At 32.8% G+C, this 22,480-nt stretch overlaps 1 protein-coding gene across 2 annotated transcripts; it reads right to left on the reverse strand.

The window, feature by feature from the left end:
• Nucleotides 1-12,076: 12,076 nt before the first annotated feature.
• Nucleotides 12,077-14,763, reverse strand: LOC139093432 (uncharacterized protein DDB_G0272530-like). 2 transcript variants are annotated; one of them, XM_070644160.1, is made up of 4 exons: nt 14,652-14,763; nt 13,318-14,455; nt 12,456-13,117; nt 12,077-12,365 (listed from the first exon to the last, which is right to left on the reverse strand). In XM_070644160.1, exons 2-4 carry the CDS (start codon nt 13,357-13,359, stop codon nt 12,149-12,151), a joined length of 921 nt encoding a protein of 306 aa, XP_070500261.1. In that variant the 5' UTR covers nt 13,360-14,455; nt 14,652-14,763; the 3' UTR covers nt 12,077-12,148. The 2 variants fall into 2 exon arrangements, with proteins under 2 accessions (XP_070500261.1, XP_070500260.1); XM_070644159.1 differs by having other exon boundaries at nt 12,077-13,117.
• Between the last annotated feature and the right edge of the window lie 7,717 nt (nt 14,764-22,480).

The raw sequence follows: 22,480 nt of genomic DNA on the forward strand, positions 1-22,480 counted from the left end.
GTGGATAACTGTAAGTCATAAGTGCTTTTAACAAAGCATACTTAATAATAATCATGATCAAATAAAATTTTCGTCGATCCGAAAATTGCCAAATGATGAAAAGTTGAACTTGCTGAAAATTCAGTAATTTAATGTTGGTTAAGGCAGTCAAAGCAAGCAATATCAGTGTCGTTTTTGAAAAGGCTGGAAAGCAATCATGTCATGACATAACAGTTTTCCATAATTTGCTGTCTATCCACAAAATACTTGATCGCAAAATGATTCTTACTGTTGATGGTCGGCATTTTCTGCAAATTCTTGCTGTTATTTCTCAAATAAATATCTTTCATGCCATTTTGTCTCAATAATTCTTCGTCCATTGAATCAGAGATCTCAGCTAGAAGACATTCAATTGATTCCAATCTAGAAAAAAGTTTAAAATTTATTGCAAAAAAGGTTGAAAAACAATTGAAAGAATTTGCCAGTCACATTTGATGAATTACCGTCGATCTTTTCTACTTCCTTCATTTCTTTATGGACGTACTTGATGTGGATTTACTTGGAAAATTACAAAAAGTCACACAAGTAAGCTTTTCTGGTCGAATAAATCCAAATAAATCATCAATAATCAAAATTTATCAATTTATCCAGCACAGCATGTAGTCATACTGCCAAAAAATTGTTGGAACTACAAAACTGTGACACAAATTAGCTTTTGCCTTCTTTTGGTGACACAAAAAAGGCAAAAAACTTTCTTTGTTGCTGTTGACTGATGTTCTTCAGATAAAAAGTCGTGCATGTGCGAATTTGATTAATGCTGATTCATTAGAGAGACACGGCAAACAGGCATAGAGAATCAATTGGAATTTAATAGCAAAAAATTCGTGTTGAATTGCTTGAGGGCAACGAATTTCACTTATTCGTACTTTATTCTCAATTGTGAATATTTCAAGGACGTCCATTGTGTGTGTGTGGCTTGATATCCACAAAGAATAGAATTTATTGGCATCAAGTTCAAGGACGTCTGAGTTGAGAAATTGCAGTAATTTGGATTTTAATTCAATTTCTCTGAGCAATTTCATTCTAATTTAAATAATTTACTTGTGCTGCCTATTCCTACATATAATTTAGATAAAAGAAGCTCTTTGTGAGCAGAAGCGACTACTCGCTTGAGATAAAAGTTGATTACTATTGGCATGTCACGTTCTATCTTAATGCGAAGTGAATTACTGCATATAACTGCATTCGCACTTGATTTTATCGCCACTTCTTCTCACTTCCACTTGCTTTTGTTTCTTTATTAAAATTATGACTTCTTCTAATCAAATTATGCACACACGTGCCTATTATATATTATGCTATGACTGTAAATTTCAATTCACATGAATGCTTTGAGGATATGACAGCATGTTATGTATTGCATGACAATTTTAATTGCCATAACAGCTATAGAAGTTGTGACAATCTTCAGAATTATCAAAAAACATGGAAGATTTTCACACATTTGACAATGACTGAGATGTGCTGTAAGCTTATTGCCATTTAATGCTAAACATTTCATTAAGAATTTCTTCAGTTCTACTTCCATTTGAACAGTCACGACAAACAGTAACAAGTAAGCAGCAAGAAGAAGAGAATTAAAACAAAACAAAGAAATGGTTAATCGGTGAAAAGCAGGCAAGAGATAAGTTTTAAATGCACGACATGATGGCTCTAAATAGTTAATGAGAAATTTTTCAGTTCCATCATCTTGATTATCATTGAAAAGGCCATTGACGATGAAATTAGCTTTTAATTTAACACCTAAACACTCATGCCGACCTTAATCTTACTTCCTTAGTTCTACTGCTGCTTAATTTTTACTTTTATTGCGAGCATCTTCTTCGGTCTTTTTTATCTCCATTCATTTCTCTTTCAAGCTTTGTGGAATAATTCACATGATCTAATTACCAAAAGATTTCCATTTCTTCTCGGAAACTTAGTGTTGAGAATCTCAGAAAAATGTGACATTTTGTGTATCCAATGGATTAATCTAAACATAAATCATCCTCAAAGTTCAGATTTTGTGCTCAATAATTCTTTTAATTATTGAGATTTATTGCTGCTCCAAAATTACTTTTTTTGAGATTATTATCATCAATTGTTCCAGTAGAACTCATAGTTTGTAGATCCAGGAATGTAATTGTGATGAATAAACTTAATTAAATGACTTCCTCACGGATTAATAATAAAATGAGATGTTTATTCTTCGGAATTCAAAAGTAGACTGAGCATTTTATATGAAAAGGGGTTTTCAACTATTTACAATGAATATTATTCAAATCTCAAATGATCGTTATAACAATAATTTTAGAATTCTATGAATTGAAACCTGGATGGCTTCCTTCTAAGAACGCAGTTATCCCATAATTCCTTAAATATTGTGTTCTCCCGTTAGATCCAAGAGATAGAATATAGACAATAACTAATCATGTCAAAATTGAACCAAATGACTTTGAAAAGGGCAAAATATCGATCAAATTAGCAATGATCTTCTGCACGATTTCCGCGAATTGAAAAAAGGAGAATCAATGATCGCACAGCATGATATTCACTTTGATGTACATGATCATAAAATATAAGCTGTACAGCAATGCATCTAAATGCTACAAATTGCACTTTTATTAATGACATAGAAAATAATTTCAAATCGATAAAATCGAAATGAGTGGAAGTAAAGTAAAGTAAAGTAAAGTAAAGTCATTCCCGGATTATGGTTGGAATAGAGTTTTTCGATGCTGTTCGATGAAAATTGAGCACCCGTTATGTGGCCTAAAAAGCAATTTTACCATGTTTAACATTCAATGCTGGGGCATTTTCCTTCTGCCTTCTCAAATCGAGTCGTCGACTAAAGTTTAGATTTTTTTACCTCCATAAATATGCTTTTTATTATTACCATTAACTGCCATCGTCATTGCTCCAACTCAATGAATAGAATTGAATGAAAACAATCGGCAGTTTTTGTCGACGACTCGAAATTTCTTTTCTTGTGCTGCAAATGTAAGCTTTTTATTATTATTATTGTTATGTACATATTTTACCTTGTTCTTCTCATTCTCTCATATTCTATGCTGCATAAATTTCTAACCATAACATAGATTAGAAAAATTTGATATATCCGATAATTTCCCATTGCGACTAACAGCAGCAGCAGCAACAACACTAAGCAACGGCGACTATAATAATGAGGTGAAGGAGATCCAATTGAACAGTTTCAATTTATATGCAAGTACATCCACTCAAAAATGCCTCAAGAAACTCTTTTTTGTTACTGTGTAACTAGAACTCGGCAAGTTGGCAATTTGCGGGTATCTCAGTCAACATGCTTGATACTTTCTAAACCAAAAACATTAACAGCAATGATTGTGGAATTTAATGCACATTCATTGATGACGTAAATCAGCTGCAGAATGAGGTTCTTGATGCGGGACATAAAATTCTCAATGCACCAATTTAAGGAGATTTTGTATGGGCAGCATAAGATAAATAGAACAACAATAGGCAACATTTTAATGATTTCCGCATTTTTTCATCTTCCTAAGAACTGCCAGCCTTCACAGCTTCTACCTTTTGAGGCTAAATTGAATTTCCATTCTTGCAATAAGTCTTTATTCTCATCCCAAAAGCCATGCTATGATTAAAAGCATTAAAATTTAAATGATGATGATTATAAGTGTGCATTATGGATCTTATGGGATCTTAACATACATTAGTGGATTGAGAGATAAAACAGCATTAAGAGTGCACATTTGGCGCTTCATGTAATTGAAAATTAATACATAACATTGCTGTGTGCAATGAAGCATGAAGCCAAAGTGATGCTTTGTGGATTTAATTCATTCATTTCATTATTCCTATAAAACAGCATTAGAAATGAAATTATTGACTTTGGCTTTCGATGTGAAACATTTCATTAGATCAACGGTAAATTCCATTTCTTCTTCTTAGTTCCTCCATTACTTCTTCTTTTTTCCTCAAAATCTCATCTCAACTCTCTTTATTCTATCTGCCTTCATTTGATGTACTCATGCTCAACAGATAGATATGTTGTTATGTTGTTTGCCTGCCTATGTGCTTTGATATATCATTTATAGTCATCATCATCAGCAACAACAGCAGCAGTAGAACTGGCATCGCATTGATTATTATTGAGAAAATGTAAACAAAACGAAATTATTTAAAATGAGAAAAGTAAACTTTGGATTTTGGAATTAAGTACAAAAGATTTCAATTTTGTGGGTTTTAAATAGTCAATAGACCTTTGCGGTTGATCTGTCAGACATTACTAAATGGCATTGAAAGGTTGTGTTAACATCCAGAAGCAGAATATTTTGGAATTCCGAAATTTTAAAGATCCAGGAAATTTTCTCAAAATTCTCTTGACTAACTTCATTGCAATGGAAAGGAACAAAGCAATTGCAGCAAGACATTCCACATCTTTTGTGTAGATATAACATTTATATTACATCTCATTATGTTTATTTTAATGCTGCATGCGTCCCACTGATTTTACTAATTTTATTTGATTCATCTGCACTCTCTTGACTGTTATGTCCAGTCTATTTTGATTGATTTATTCTTTTTTCTATGTTCATGCTCACATTCTACTGTCATAATAACAATAAATATCCACAGATATATGTGCGTATGTACATAATTAATGATGATTATGAAAATTTCTAATTAATTATGGACCAAAGCCTATAATATTGATTATTTTAATGGATGTGTCAAGAGATGTGCAGCTTAGATTGATTATGTAGGAAAATATGACAAAACCGTCAACAAGTTTATGATGATCAGTCAGTCATTAAAAGTAATTTGAATTTAATTTTTAGTTCTACTGTTAGTTTTAATGCTGGAACTAGAAGAATCAGAGAGGAATTAAGCAGTTGAACATGAATTCTCATTTGTTCCTTTTCACGGGTGCATTTGAAAGAATTTGAAATGAAGCAAAAAGCAATAAAAGAACCGAATTGAAAAATCTCAATTAATTCACATAAAAGTATGAAGGCACAAGAAGAATGTGTTGAAGTCATAAAGCAGTAAAAAGATAGAGCAAGCGATTAATTAAAATTCAATTCTTACAGCTTCACGGCATTTTTAATTCCAAAATGAATTTTTTGATCATTATCAAGTCAAAATGAGGAACAGAAGTAACTCAAAATGATGAAGCAGGCTGTAAGCAATTTAAGTCAATTGCAATGGCAATGCCATTGATAGATCAAAAGAGAATGAAAGCGTCAGTTGCAATAAAAATACAGGCAATAGATGCTGTTTATGGCTTAAATAGAAATGGAACAGCATAAAGACTAAGACTTACTTTCCATCACTTCGTCATTTCAATTATTGCGACCTCCTTTGTCTACTTCCAACTATTTTTCTACTTCTTCTTTCATTCTCATCATCAATATCATCATTGCAGCTTCAATTTAGAATTGTCCACAGCTTACTTGTTGTTGTCTGTTAAGTAGACGAAAAAGAAACTCGAGAGGAACTGCTACATGTGTGTCGACACTAAAAATAGTTAACATAAATTTCATTTTCAATTGACCAGAAATTTTACTTTTACTTCTCATATCCAGTATGCCTCGAGGCAGGTTAAAGAAACAAGTCTTGAGGCTTGAGGCAAGTCAAGTCAAGACTGAATCTCATCTTTGTTCTTAATTGATAAATTACTCATCATCACATCCATAGATGCCTCTTACTTTATTGAATCTCACACATAAAGCAAGTGAAGGAACAAGAATTTCAATTTGTTTCTCTTTCAAAAAGCCATAAACAGCAGTAAAAAGAAGAAATCTACTCAATAGCTGCATCGTTCCTAAATAATAAATGCAAATACAATAATAAAATATTGTGAGGAAGAAGAAGAAATGAAAAGAGAAAGGAACTGCAAACTTGAACTTGAATGCAACAATATGTGAGAATTTTCCATTCCACAACTATAGCAGGCAGGCACTGCTGATGATCGAAAAACTGCATGAATTGTATGTAATGAGGTCGCATGATTAATGAGCTAAGTGAGCCTTTAAATCCCAAAATCATCGTCAATTTAAAGGCATTAAGTCTAAATGGAATGGATGAGCGTAAGATGCTCACTTAAAGGCACTCATTAATCCATCATTATTTTTGGAATTCTGTCAATTCCTCTGTGAATCTTCTCAATGTTGAGTCGGTTACTACTCTTATCTGCCTGCTTTAAATGCTGTGAATCGATAGCAAAAGTGCCGTTGCTTCATGAATATTCCTCATTATAGTCAGTGCCAGTTGTGATAATTAAGAGTCTTAATAGATGTAAGCTTAGAAGTCAAAAACACTAATTTACTGCTTTGTTATTGTGAATATTTGAATCTATAGCCAATATCGGAACCGCATTAAAAAGTAAAATTTCTTTAATTATTAAAAATGAGTTTTTTAATCTGTGCTGGAAACGCAAACTTCTCATTTTTCAAAACAGAAATGGAAATTGCCGATATCAGTTACTTTTTAATTGAATCCGGAGCACTGCCACACTTCCATTAACTTTTTAATAGCATCTGACTTAAATTGGATCTTTTGTTTCTTTTTATTTACAGAAAACGAGGAAGAAGAACCAGTAGAAGCACTTCCTTCCTGTCATCTTCATTATTCATCCATTAAAATTAAATCGATAAGATTATCACATTGAGGTAAGTCCATAAAGTCATTCAATAATCCACAAATGTATAAAATATAGGTCAGTGCTGCCCAAATGATACTTAAAAGCGAAATTCTCGTCCGATTGTTTGGCAATAAAAGAGAATTCTCAGAATGTTGACAGCCACAAAAGTTGTGGATATAATAAGAAGAACAATGGAAGCATGAGCATATGAGCGATATTTTTACCGTTCCTTCCTCTCTTAAATCTCCCAAAATATTTTGAGTAAATAAATCCAGCCACAAGATCTTATTTGCAAGTGCTTCTGTTATGTCCATTAATCAGCACAGAAACATTAACAATAGGTGTAATAAATTCACCTTTTCATGGTCACTCGACTCCAAAAGAAGTGAAAAGAAACAATTTGAATAAGAAATGATGTCAAAGGGCAAACTTAAGACATTAGCATCAGCAGCAACCGCAACGCGGACATTCATATTAGATCTTTATCTCCGCAACAACTTTTTCCTATTCATTCAGCAGCGGTGGTCTCGTTTTAATAATAGACGGTGAGAATTTTGACGCTCCAGATGCACAAAACAGAAACAATTGAAGATATACATGGAACTTGTTGGATGTTGGATGTTCTTGTTTGCCATAAAAATTCTCTTCATCATGTATGAGAACGTCAATTGGAAATTCATTTTGTGCTTAATTTTTTGAAAGAAACAATCCACCTGATTACTGACATTCTCACTCCCATAGACATTAATGAGCTAATTTTGTGCTTGCTTGCTGACTGTTCGAAAAGTAGTCAAATAGTCATTAACCAAAAAGTATTTCCAATGAATGGGAAACAGACATTTTTTTTGAGAATCATAACTTAAGGCATGTGCGATGTGAAGAGTTTAAAGTGAAAGGAGATGTAGAGGAACTGACAGGAGCACTTAAAAGCACTCATATGGGGATTTACAGCCTAGAAGTCCATTAATCACATACTAAAGTAATACTGACACAATTTATGGTGACATATAAAATCATGCAAGAGTGACATCATCATTCAAGTCATGCCTTGATACTGTATAATAATGACACTATTTAAGAATCTCTTTGTGACACACAAAATGAAATTAAGTTGAGCTGTTACTGTAATTTTATTTTTTACATCTTTATTTGGGGGAAATGAAATATAAAAAAGTATCGGTGTCGCAGCTTAATATGGTAATTTGGATAGAATTAAATTTCGTGAGATTGCTGAGATTTTGGAATAATTTTATAGGCTTTTAAGTTAATGGATGATTAAGGAAGAATGTCGATGCATTTAGATAATTTTTTATGAAAATTAAGCTAGTCAACATGCTTAATTTTATGGATATTAACGAACATAAATGTCATTTTTAATTGTTTGAGTAACTGTGAAAAATATGAAATATTACAGCATGCTTGGATGCTTAAGTACGATAGTTTGATTGCCGGCATTGTGTCTCATTAAATTATAATAAATCTCATGAATAGTTTTAGGGAAATTCGAGTTTCATAAGTTAGGTAATCGAGCAACATAAAGTAAGTAAAGATATACTCATGCCAGCCAGCGCTTCACATAGTCTTAAATCTAGTAATCATTTCTAAATTCGATAATTAGTGATTTTAATTTCATTTGTAAACATACCTGAAGTTGGCTGCAAATGAAAATTTGAATTCCAAAAAACCGTTAATTAATCAATTTTTGATTGCTGACACAAAAATGCGCTGAAGTCACTTGATAGGAACGAGGATTTTTTTAATGCTGTAAATTACAAAGCACCATAATACACCCCCTTAGGCTCTTAGAATCTTTTAATTGACGATGCAGTCTTCAGCTATTTGATAGCAAAGCAACTAAATCTTCAAGCCCCGAAGCTTATCTTTCTTCCTACATGACGTTAAATAACACTAATTTATCTTAATATTAGAAGCTTAAGAATCAAAAGTTAACAGCCTCACATCATCAACAAATCCATCATAATATTCAGTTACGAAACATTCATGATCATTACTAAACATTTACTATTAAATAGCTACTTAAACTTCTCAAGTCATTACATCAAGCATTCTGGCAAGTTTTCCCAAAAAAAGTTCTGCCATTAAAAATTGCAAAGCTTGCTAATCTAATTTTTACCGTAAATGCAATTAAATTCAGATTGTATTAAAAATTGATTCCATTCTTCTAAGTAAATGCGAAGTTTACATAATTAATTTTCAATTAACAGAAACAGCTCGTCAGCATTTCCATTAAAAATAAATTAAGCAAACAGAATCCACAAGACGGATTCGCTTCATCAGAATAAATCAATAGAAGTAAAAACTTTCTTTAATTTGCGTCTTCTTTAGAATTTATTTCCTTTGTGGAATGTTGTGGTTGGGATTGAATGAATGTGATGTAACGGACAGCATCTATGCTTACCTTAGAATCTTCGGATCCTGAACTAAATTTGTCAAACTGAATTTTGAAAACATCCAGTTCACTGGATCTTCAAATATTGTTAATTGAACGATGCGTGTAACTCTAGCAAGCATCAAGGTCGTGTACATCCAAAATATGAAGAAATGATCCAGTTGAGCTACTTAACATCCGCACTACTCCCAAATTCTTTAAACAAACTTCTTGTTAATTTTCACAGCATCTGATGAATTGATTTCATATCCAGATATGTGCAAAAGAAATCATTTCCCTTCCCAGCCATTCTTTTCAGCACCTTCCTCATTTAAATCAGTTATGGAATAATGAAAATTGTGTTTTGATTATCGCTTAACTGTTCTTAATTACAGTAATGTTTTTGGCCATTCTCAGCTTCTGCTTTATATTTTTGGCACAAAACAATGAAAAGTTCTCAAATTAAAAATAAACAAACAATGGAAGTTTGATGAAAATTATCTGCAAACAATTTTGATTGTTGGAATCGCCGGATGAAGGATTAAGTGAATAAAGATGATTAAAATAGTGCAAATTAATGAGCAAAATGGCCAAACATTCTTTCTCTCTTTTTTGAAGGTATACAGCCACAGTTCAATGTTCTTGACGTAATTATGATAGCAATTTCGTAATTAATCATTTCTTGTTGACTGAATAATCAACTGTAATTCGTCTCGATTCTCACTAAATAATAAATAATTTTTGTTGAAGAAAGTTTCAAGACAATGAAATTAGTCAAGTGAGGAATTTTGGAACTATTTGGGATTTTTGGATGTAAGCGCATTTTTTGGGAGCGGATTTATAGCTTGAGAATCGGAGATGAAGGATCCAGTGAAGGACTACCATAAATAGGACTAGATGCAATCCTAGAAGCTAGCTGCGATTGATCGATCGTCAAGTTTTTGTTCGACTAACCGAAGCCTGCTCTGATCAAGCAACTGAGATATCGAGTCATATAGATTAGAATCTGTCAATGTTTAAGTAAGATCATCAGACTCGAAGTCTGATTCGATTAAATCCGACCTCAGGCCAGAAAACTGTCGTTCCAGTGTACCAAGTTATGCATGGCTCCATATGAAAGCCACATCTGAGCTTCAATTCAATTCAAAGAGCTTTCTTGATGTCTGATGCTTGTCAATACCCAGCCTAACTCAATTTTCTTAATTCTCACATAAATTTATCCATAAAAATCATCTGAGCAATCTTTCCCTCAATTCCCAATCATCAATTACTTGACAAAGCAATAGCTAATCACCTCCTTTCATGATAAAATCATGCTACTAAACGAACATGTGTATAATTCCCAAAACTCAACAACTGCCGTATTTGCCAACTTTAATGATATTGTTTAGATGATTTTCTCCACTCAGCCACATCATTATTAATGGACACGTCTGTCAATAGGTATGTATATCTAAATTTACACAGAAAATGAGACATAAAGAATGGATGGACTTTATTTTCTCATACTTAAGATTAACACAAAATGAGCAAATGTTTGACAATATAATCATTATTGAATTATTTTTTCATTCATCATAACGGTCGTATGTCATGCACTTCTTCATTCCTCTTAGTCTGTATACTTTATTTTCTCTTCTTGTGTTCTTTTCGAGTACTCAGCACGCTCTTTTGAGCAAATTAAATAGGCGTGTGAATGCTTCAAATTAATTTTAGCATAAATTATTATCATTAGGTATGTATAATGTGGATGAATGAGAAGCTCGAAACAAAACGTAAAGAATAGGCAGCATGACCTTGAACGAGTTTTCATTTTTGGAAATTTTTTTAATTCCGATAAATTTTTTTGTGGATGAGAATTCCAAATTTATAATCACAGATGGAAATAAATAATAGTAATTTCAAGTACAAAAGATTGAGATCATTCGGACTTTTTACTGCTACAAATTTATCTATTTCAGGTATTATTATGTCCAACAATTTTCAGCACAAATAGTGAAAAATTGATTTTAATAATCGGCACTTGATCTTATTTTCATTGAAATGCAACAAAAAAACAAATCGGAATCGAAATGTGTTAATCAGTGTGGTATTCAATGAGCAGCAATTTGTCAGACTAATATGGATGGTAAGGCGTTTTGAGATGTTTGGCGCCAAAAACGCATTTTATATTGGATTTGTGATTTTCCAGCATATTGAGGTTATCTTACTTCCAGTTTAGCTCTATTGAGTTTTAGATGGTATTTGATTAGCTTTTTGAGTGCATTGTTCTGAGTTCTGCCTTATTTCTACTAAATTTTGTTGAATTTCATAGAATTCATTGAAATTATGCAAAATCTGCCAAAAAAACCATCACAGACTATAACAATTGCAACCTCCTGATGCCTAACATTCAGTCCGACATTCTAAAAATCACTTACCCAGCATCCAGTCAATTCAAAAATCAAAGATGTAAATAAAACGAAAAAAGACATAATCAGATTTAAATTTTTCTTCATTCCTCTTTCAATTGTGTGATGTGCCTTGCGGCACATTTATTACTTTCTTCGGTCAGATTTCAATTTCAGCTTTATAAACTAATAGTAAGATTGAGCCAGAATACAACATGAATGAAATTTTTAATAAGATTTGGAGGAATTTAAATTAGATTTGAGTATCATGATACCATTGAAATACAAATTAATTCATTTACAGAAGCTTTTGATGATAATTTGTTTGACAAATTTACAGTAGCAGGCTTTTTTTGTATGTTTTGACGGCGGTGAATATTTAATCGGTGCTTGAAATTTGTGAGAATTGAAATTTTGAAAGTGTTTAAACTTCCGCTCTGAATATTTCAATTAAAAATGGTGATTAATGCCAAATTTGGATACTTTTTGATTCTTTGAGGATTAGTTTTGAGGAATTCCGACTGATTTCAATTTATTTCAAGTGCAAAACAGAAATAAGGCAAATATTTACACTTCACTTTATCAGAAAACAACAAACACTGAAAGCAAAGGGTATAAAACTATACAATTCATATAGTTGCTCAAATAATTTAAATACAAAATGTCCGTTAATTTATTTACAATGCATTTATTATGAATAAAAATCAATTAACCGATCATCAACGTTTTTGCAGATTTCAATGATATCTTTTTACTTCTGGCAGTCTCTCTTTTGTGACATTTCATAAAAGGATTTGATAAACGAGGAGATATCCAAGGACAGAAGCAGTAAACAGTATCATCTTCAAAAAGGCATTGTCCTTTTACAGAGCAATACATAGAACAATTATTAATATCAATAGTGTCATTTTCAGCTTTTAATCTACATCCAATCTTATTTTCTGGAAAGAATCCTTCATTACATGAGCAATGCCGTCTGTGTTCAAAAGCTGAACATTTCGAATTTTCGCCACAGCCTGATTCATCATAACATGCATCTACACATTCATGCTTTCTATAATTACAATATTCGTTATCTTCACAGGACGTGTGATTTCTACATCCAGGACTACAAAGCCTAGTTTTCATATTGCAATAATCTTTTGCTTCACAACAATCATCAGATCGACATCCAGGTAAGCATTGTCTAGTTTCAGGATTGCAATATTCTGTAACATCACAATTGTCATCAGAACGACATCCTTTAGTGCAATTTCTAGTGTCCGGATTGCAATATTCATCTAGTTCACAACTATCATCAGATCGACATCCTTTAGTGCATTTGATAGTCTTTTCATTGCAGTATTCATCTAGTTCACAAGTTTCATCACTTATGCATCCAATCACACATTTCCAGCTAATATCGTCGCAGTATTCATTGAAGTCGCATTCTTCATCATTTATACATCCAATTACACACTTTCCATTTCTGCATGTTTCGTTCTTACTGCAACTGCCTGGGCGGCATCCTGGTTTACATTCACCATCGCTACAATATTTATCGGAATCGCAATCAATGTCATCTTGACATCCTTTTGAAGATTTAATTGTATCATTTCTGAACAGTTCCACTTCATCATAATCTTTATAGTCATCTACAGAATGCTCAACAGTAGTAGATGGGGCGATGCAAGACAACTGTAAATTTTATGAAAGAAGTAGTTTTATATTACAACTAGTTAAGCATCATTAATGAGAAGCTGCCTACTACAATCATCTAATTCACAATCATGTCAACTAGTGGGAAGTATTGATAATACTTTCTTCTAAATCACATGCTGTACTTCATCTTTTTGACACCAGATGACAGCACTCGACACTAAAGGTCATGAACTTACCAAGATAACAAGAAGTAGTGGCAAATATTCCACTTTGAACATTATTGCTCGACTTTAATTCTATGACTGAGAATTTTTGCTAATTTTTGGGAGAAGCAGCAAGTATGAAAGTTGCAAATGAGAGGAAATTAAGTGATTCTTATCACATTAGCATTGAAATGCTACTTAATGTATAAAATTTGTGAGATTTAGGACTTTATCAAATTTATTGTGAGTAGATTCACTCAATTTTATACATTAAAGTTTAGATTACAAGCTATACATCTGCTGATGATTACTACTTTCCACAAATTGGCGCCAAAACATAAAATTCTTCAATTTAACCATACATGAGAGTTTTTGCAGATTTTATTGATAGTTTTCTTAAATTAGATGGACATTCGATGTATGGATTTGCTAAAGGAACACTTAGGATACGACAGAAGCAATAAATAGTACTGTCTAAGTATAAACACTTTCCATGTGATCCACAATAACTAGAGCAGTTTCTATTGTCAAAAACATCAACTTCAGTTTTTGGTCGACATCCAACATCTCTTTGTGGAAAGAATCCATCACGACATGAACAGTATTGTCTATGGTTGGATGTAGAACATTTGGAATTCTCACCGCAATTAGCATCAGCACAAGTTGAATTACATATGTGTAGATTATAGTCACAATATTCATGATCTTCACAAGCTGTTTCACTGCTGCATCCAGGTAAACAAACTCTTGCATCTAAATCACAATATTCCTTCCTTCCACAACTAATCTCTGATCGGCATCCAGGCAAACATTCCTTTGTATCAACCTTACAGTAGTTCCCATCTTTGCATTGGACATCAGATCGACATCCTTTCAAACATTCCCTAGTGTCATTATCACAATATTCTTCGATATTACAGCTTTCATCGTTAGCACATCCAGTTCTACATTTTGAAGTATCATAGTCACAAAACTCATCTGATTTACATTGATAATCATATCTACATCCAATTTCACACTTTCCATACGAGCATATTTCATTTTCTGTACAACTTTCATCTGAACGACATCCTGTCTTACATTCACCATCGTCGTCGCAATACTTTTCTGGGTCACAATCCTCATTGTAGTCGCAAGTTTCTGAAGAGGTGGTCAAAGTTATGGAAATGAGCTGAAAGTAGATTTTTATGAGTTAATGCCTGAACATGAATTGCAGGTTTGTGTATCTAAAACTAAAAAATGAAGGCCTGCAAGCAGAATCTTCCGCTTCAGATCATAAACTTCTAAGTCTAAATAATTTCAAGGCAAGCCCTAATTTCATGCACTAAATAAACAAAATCCGGTCAAGTTCATAAACTCTTACTTACGAAAATCAACAAAATTATTCTTTTCATGCTTAAAATTCTAAAATGATCAATCTTCGATGACAATATTCCTGAGACTAAATAACAAACAAATTTGTTTGTTTCGAGAGATTTGCGCACAATTCTCAAAGACGATTTATTATAGATCAGTTGTGGGCAACCTATGTTCCGCGACACATTAATGTGCCGACAACACTTTTTTCTGTCGTGGGCGTGAGCGTCTTCAACCGTAAGACTGACCAAGGTGTGCCGTGGCACCATAAAGGTTGCCCAACACTGTTTTGGACTCAGAGAGGATTAAAATTAGTCAGAACTTATCAATCGACATTTATTCAAAATGTTTATGACTTGAATTAATTACTTGTTGACCTTTTATTTTTGTATAGGAACAAAATTTTTAGAGATTCATACTTAATCGGTATAAAGTAATTTTGATACTCGGGATGGGATCATGTTCATCTTTATTGTAACTCGAGTTGACTTCCTGTTGCTATCTCACTATTATAAGTTAGGCAGACATGAGGCTTGATATTCCAATTTATTTATGTTCATGGCTGCTCTATGGCTATCAATAAGACATGTTCATGTTGGATTTGTGCTGTAGTCCAATACAATGATAAGTTCTATGCTAAGGAATCGATTGGTAGCTCAGATGTAAGACCATGCGATGAGAAATTGAAGTACGTGGGTTCGAGTCCCACTCGTGAGTCCCTACTCTCCTTGTCCACCACTGGTCAACAAAATTCCATTTCTTAATATTAATTTTAAATGCTACCTAAAATCCAACATAATCAATATTATGGCTTATGAATGCCATTACATTCACCAAAAGAAGCAATTTCCAAAGAATTCCAAGTCACAGTTCCCCACAAACAAAATAATAACTGATCAATGTAACAATAATCTACTTTTGAAAAAATAATTAAGCGCGCACCCCATGGGTAGCAGTTCTTCCGAGAAAATATCGCCAACTCAATAAAATCTGATGATAACCGTGAATTTATAGACAATAATGGCTTTTTAATAAAAAGATCAATAAAGAGTCTGATTATAATTATTATTAAATGCTTCCACGTGCTTTTTTCGGAATATCAACTGAGTTTGGATCAACTTTAAAATTAAAATACCGTACCTGAAACAGTAAAAAAGTTATCATACAGCTTTATCAATAACATTCATATTTTCCTCAATCCACAATTTTAAAAACAATTTAATAGCATCATTATTACTGTTCACAATTCTGGATTATTAACTGCATTTAATGGTTAAAATATCTTTTGTGTAGCATAATTTAAATGTATGTAGCATAGAAATTATTCTTTTAGGGAAGATTACATCTTATGTGACCTATTTTGTTGCCACAATGAGTTATTAAAATACAATAATATTATAGAGACTATGTGATGAGGTTCTGTTTTGAGCGAGTTAGAGGAAGCGGGGAGCTTGATGAAGATATATTCATGCCACATTTGGCACTCTGTGCAATTCGGGAATTAATTCTTTTACATAACCTCAAAATAAAAGATTGACAAATGTTAGCTTGTTTATAAACCGATCAGTACATTTTTTTGGAGCATCCAAATGGCACCCACTTGGCCACTAGAACGCCATACGCCAGGGCTTATTGGGTAGGTGGTGGGATGGATATCATAGTTTAAGCTAATTTCACATGAATTTACAAATGTTGTCCCTTTGGGTGCCTGGTGGTTGCTCAATAATCCTGTATTCAGAATACAAGCTAGGAGTTAGCAACTTGACATTTGTCCAGTTAATTACTAGATCCTATGACCAACTAATGACATACGATCAGCGATAGGCAACCTTTTTTGGACCACGGCACGCCATAGTAGGCACGCCTCGAATTTGAATTAGACATTATGTGAAGTTGTCTCCACGAGAGGAGATTCAGCAGCCTTAGCATGCATTCGCAATTGAATTGAAAAATCTGTGATCAAGAGACTGTCTTTTGGTGGGAATCGAACCGACGTCTTCACGTTCTGTATTGAAATTTGTGGTTCTATGTCTCTATGTTTAGTCACTCGGCCATAGAGACCTTACTACTGTACTGGCAAATTTCTCCTTCATATTCTTAGATAATCCATGTCTATTTAAAAGGCTGTAATCTATTTTTTGCCTGGTTTATATAAAAATCAGCAACTAAAAGCATACTTAGTCTTAATTCCTAACATCCCACATCATAATAATCCATAAACTCGAAATTCTCATCACTATAACTCTAATTACTTCTATCAAAAATTATTGCCATAACTTCTTCTTATTCCTACCGCCAATTAAAATCCTCAGGCAACTAAACATCTTGAGTCAGCATTTCCACTGATGATATATTGAAAAATCATCGCTTCACGACACAAAACATTGATGTGCCTTGATTATCAAATCGTGAAATACTTAATAATTTTTTTGCAAAAGCAATTCAGACCAGCAAGAAGTATAATAATTTGGAATGACTGAATAATTTTTTGTTGAAGTATATACGCAGAATCTATTGGATTGAAATGCTTAAATAACTGTAACATTCGCAAATTGTTATACTTTAAAATACCTACAATAATTGGTAATGAATAATGCAAAAAACATTTTTTGACAGCATAATGTCTAGGTAGGTGGACGATACTTTATAGAACTGTATATCTCAATATATAGTCTTTCATCTAGTCATGTTCCTGAATATTTTGAGATTTTAATCTTGAGAACCTTTTCATGTAATTTGAAGAACTGTTCTTGAATGTTAAACTGTTGTGAAATGGAAATAAACAGAAATATTCATGCCTTCGGGTTTTGGAGTATGCCTACTTCCTGATACATAAATAACATGAATTTGCACAGTTAAATTATTGGATTTCAACTTTGTAAGTTTTACAATTTAAGTTCTTGAATAATTTTATCGGTTGATTCTTAGATTGATTGTGGCTAACAAGGCATGAATATCTAAAGTGGAAAGAATGTTTCGGTTGTTACAATGTTTGGAATTAAAAGTGTTTGGATATGAAATTGGATGATGAACTGTAATTTATGGAATGGACTGAGAACTTTCTAATACACTTAGAGTCATTTTGTCTGTCGATGAGTATTGCAGAGAGTTCAATTCCTTTGGTCTAAGATTGGATCAGTATTTCTTAAACTATGATCCGTACCCTAGCGACAAAAATGAAGAAGGCACCGCCATGGCTTTTAAGGCGAGGCCATACGCTGGATGAACACTGGGGCCATAAACTGGGTGCAGGGTTAATGGTCTCTAGTCGGATCTTTTTCTCTCATGCTTTCCCCAAAGATCAGTGCTGGGCAACCTTTGTGCCGCGACACACTAGTCAACGACCAAAATTTTTTGGAAATTCCATGAATCATATGCCGCGTGAGGTTGTGATCGAGAATAATCACCAAAGTGTGCCATGAAACACAGGTTGCTCACCACTGCCATAGACGATTCACCAGCTTTAAATCCATAGAACTGATATTAAAGATTAATAAGATTAATATTTCACTTACCTCAGATTAAAGCTATACCAACAACACAATACAGTCGGTAAAGCAGACCCAAACAACTTTTACTTTTCAAAAGCTCCGACTGAGCTTTTTCATTTCAAAATGTTTACAGCCCACGCATCAACTGGCACAGCTGATTTTAATCATCCGCAACACTTTTGGAAATGAAAAATTTCAATGCCTTTATCATTCATATTCAAATTTCAATGTCAAGCAGTAAGAATAAAATTTCTCACAGCTTAATTGAATAAGTAATGCTTAAAGCTTCAATCAGCAGTTTGTTAAGGCATGTCCGGCTGTCAAGTTGCAGTTTTGTGTATCTTTAGTGAATTTGCTAGGATCTGCCGAGTCTCGAACCCTCGAATGCTATAATTACGTACCAAAGTACTAAAGAGTTCAGTCACCGAGCCATAGTTCGACTCACTTATTAAAGCATGTCCGGTTGTAAAGTTGCAGTTTTGTGTACAAAAGAAATTATTAATATCTTAAGTGGATGTGCTACTCATCACAAATAGAGAAATTTCTCAAGTCTATTTCTAATAATCAATGAAGTAACTTAAGCCAATAAAACTATTTGAGTAATTTACGTACAGCACAGCATTACACACATTTAGCATATGATACAATATTTATCTATCATAACAGGTTTCTGTTATTAAATGGATAGATATATAAAAAAAAATATTATGTGATTCAAAGTTTGCAAGAAAAACTTCCTCACTCTGTTGGTCGGCTGCAATTGCAATTTCTGCAGTTATGCACTTTTGAGTTGTAAAGAAATTATAATTCAGTCTATTAAACACTTTCGAACGAGACGCGTATAGCGGGAAAGAAAAGTGAAAATTTTGCTGGATTTATATTTTTATTTGTTGCTGTTTTTGTGTGATTTGGTGCTAAAAAGTCCGAGTTGAGGTTGGACATTTTAAGGAATTGATGATTATTTGAGGATTTATTCTAAGAAGTTGTTGATTTTTCGTGGATTTAAAAAGAGAAAGTGTTTGTGGATTAAGGAAAAGGAACTAAGTAACAGTATTAGTGATCATATCAAGTGCGAAATGGACTTTAAACATATCTGAATAGCACAAATCGATTGATTTGTCAAAAATACGGACACAGATCTGTGTGACTCTGATTAAATGCTGGATTCAGTTTAAATTTACTTGTGGTATTTGGGATAACGAATGTTATGGGAAAATTCGAGATCCAGACTCGATCGACTCAAATTATTCGTGGTTATTTCGATTGCTTTTGACTACTTTGTGCCTCATTTGGAGTCATATTTGTGTTCAGAGGAGTTTAACCCCTTTCTCCTCTTCCTCCCATTTTGATCTATTACTTTAAGGATCTGTTCACTTACAGTAACATGTGGATGTATCCCAATCTTCTAGATTTTGTTCCGACAATAATTCAAAAACCTTACTTACTTACTTCGATGACCGTACAGATCAACTGTGATCCATGGCCTACCTCAGATGTCGCCTAAAGCGAAATTTTCCAAAACCATCCTTTCAAAAAAAAATTAAAGTATATTAAGCTGTACTGACCGGGGCTCTTACAAATAAGGACACTACACATCCTCTACATTGACATCATTAGCTCCAACAATCCAATTTGTTGATGGGCGTCATGAATGAATGACTTTAAACATTGAATTTCAAAAGCTCTAATGTATCTATTAATGCATTCACCTTATGTCGAGTGATATAATCAAGCTTAAACCTGTTAACATAGCTTGACCAACATTCAGACATTTGAAAATAACATTACATAAATGTCTTCATACTAACTTCTCAATTACAATATTATGATGCAGTAATGGCGGCACACACCAAAAATGTTTGGAAGTTCCATGAACTGGATGTTGTGTTATGGTTTGGGTTGAGGCTTATCATCAAGGTGTGCGACGAAAAATAAACTTTGCCCATCACTGCTATAATGAGGAATTATATCCTCAAAATTCTTGGATCAGTCTTCAATCATGAGCGCAGCTAGCAAGTGGGTAAGGGGGATGGAGTGTGGAGGGTGTGGGAGATTTGGTATTGACCCCGAAAACCTCTCTTCACCCTGAAAGCACTCATATCTTCAATAATTTCACATTCCTACTGAAATTCACATGCAATAGCTGTTAAAAATTCCAGATTAAGTTGGTCTTGAAAAAGAGTAGTCATCGAGTATGCTTCACAGTTATGAACAATAAGTGAAGAATTTTCAAGAATAAATTAAATTTTTAAATTATTCAAACAATAAAAAAAAAATTCCCACAAGTGAACATCTGGCGGACTATACTTCATGCTGTATTTTTATTTACTTAAATGTAAAATTTTAATGCTCTTGAATAAAAGTTTTTATTTTGAAAATGTTTGGTACATGAAAAAAATATTTTTTAGGGTGAATCAGCTCCATCGCTTTATGATTGAAGTTCAAGGCATTAAATATGCATGAAGATTAAAACTTGCTCACAGGTTGAGTGAAAAATTGGATTTTGTGCTAAAAATTATTTCTGTAATTCTTGTTAATACCTCTTTCATGATTGGGTGCGATATGAATTTTTAAACAGCATAAGCTACACAGCATGCAAACCCATCTCAAATTTTAAATCAATTCCATCTACAAACCCTTATTCAGGGTAAAATCTCAAATAGAATTTATGGAATTTTTTAGATTTAATTTAAAAAATACCATCTAATATAGGAACTAGAAAGTCAACAGTATATCCATAAGCTTAATAATTCTCTCATAGAATGACCATCCCAACAACAATCTTCCACATGACTTGACACAGACTTGCTTAATTTTAAAGAAATTTATTGCTCTTCAAATATTTTTCTCATTTCTTCGTTCCTTGAATGTCCATGGATGCTCCGTATAATATTTTTATGCATTACTTAACATAAAAATTCATCCATGAATAAAAAAAGTTCTTATTCGAAAAAGGAAGTAAAGTTTTCATGCTGATGATATTTTCATTACATTTGGGTGTCCATCTGTGAGGAAATATTAATGTAATTTTCCGGTTTTTGGGAACTTTAGGGAGCATTGGTTATGATTTCATGCATTTTAAGGATGATTGTGATATGCTTCAACTTTGTTTGGCTCCTAATTTTCTGTAACGTTCATTTGAGATTTAAATAATATTTATTATGCATAGTTAAAAACCCTTTTCGTACAAAAGTTCAAAGTGTAGTTCAAAACCCCTTTTTCATACAAAAGTTCAGTTCGTTTTTGAACTCCGAAGAATAAACATCATTTTGAAATTATCAATTCTTAAGGAAGTTGCAGATATTAAGGATATCAATCAACTTTGATCTGGAATTGAGTTTTATGTCATGAAGTAAACAAAAACTCTATAGACATCCTACAAATAAATTTGAATTTTTCCTTAAAACGATTTTTAAAAGACGTCGAGTTAATAGAAGAAAAATAAGACAAGGAGGAAGTAAATGCTTAATGATGCAGATTTTTAAATAATGGAAATAATTCATGGATTAAAAGCACAAAAAGAGTGAAGGAATCTAATAACAAAAGAAACTTTTCATGAATAATTCTAAAGATTTTTTTGAATGTGGATGAAAAGATAGGAATTTAATGCAATTTCCATTTCCTTCTTTTACCTCAGTTCCTTCTTGTGAAAGATGCCAAGTTAATAAGCATGAAAACAAGGAAATTTGATTCCGGGATATAAAGTTTTATATAATACAGTGGAACGTGATTTTATGACTTGAAATTGTAAATTTTCCAAAGAGCATCGAGCATGTCATGCAGTTGAATTTTCATTTCCGTCTCCTTTTTGAGATGATTAATTGAAAAAAAAAAAAATAATTCAATTAAGGAAATTTCATTTACTGTAATGGAGATGAGGGATAGCAACAGAACCTTTTTATGGCTTCAATGAAAGACACAAATTTTGCAGTAATTAATTTTTTTAATTGTAAAAAAGGCTTAAGATAGCTTTAAAAGGTTCATACTTAAATTTTTGGTGGCTTTCTTGGAAGAAGTTCTTTGGATTCAATCAAGCCTTTTTCTATTGATTCTTATTTAATTGAGAGCATTGAACCTCTAAAGATGCTTTAAAGAGCTTTTAAAGAATTTAATTGTGCCTGCTTTATAGTGAATGGCAGTCTTCATGCTGTATTGCACTTCTCATTCCTATCCCTAAAGTGACACACTTCCTTCAAACCCAATAAAATTCTAAATAGCCTCAACCTCTCATATATCAATGACCAAGAGTCATCAAAACACGATAATGATTAATGTCATGTCGTTATCCGATACTTTAAGCGATGCCAAAAACCAATTCGATTACTGACCACAAAAAAATGAATAATTGG

This window comes from Chironomus tepperi, unplaced genomic scaffold (assembly GCF_022539635.2).
Source record: "Chironomus tepperi strain 1889 unplaced genomic scaffold, CSIRO-AGI_Ctep_v1 contig_335, whole genome shotgun sequence".
NCBI lineage: Eukaryota > Metazoa > Arthropoda > Insecta > Diptera > Chironomidae > Chironomus > Chironomus tepperi.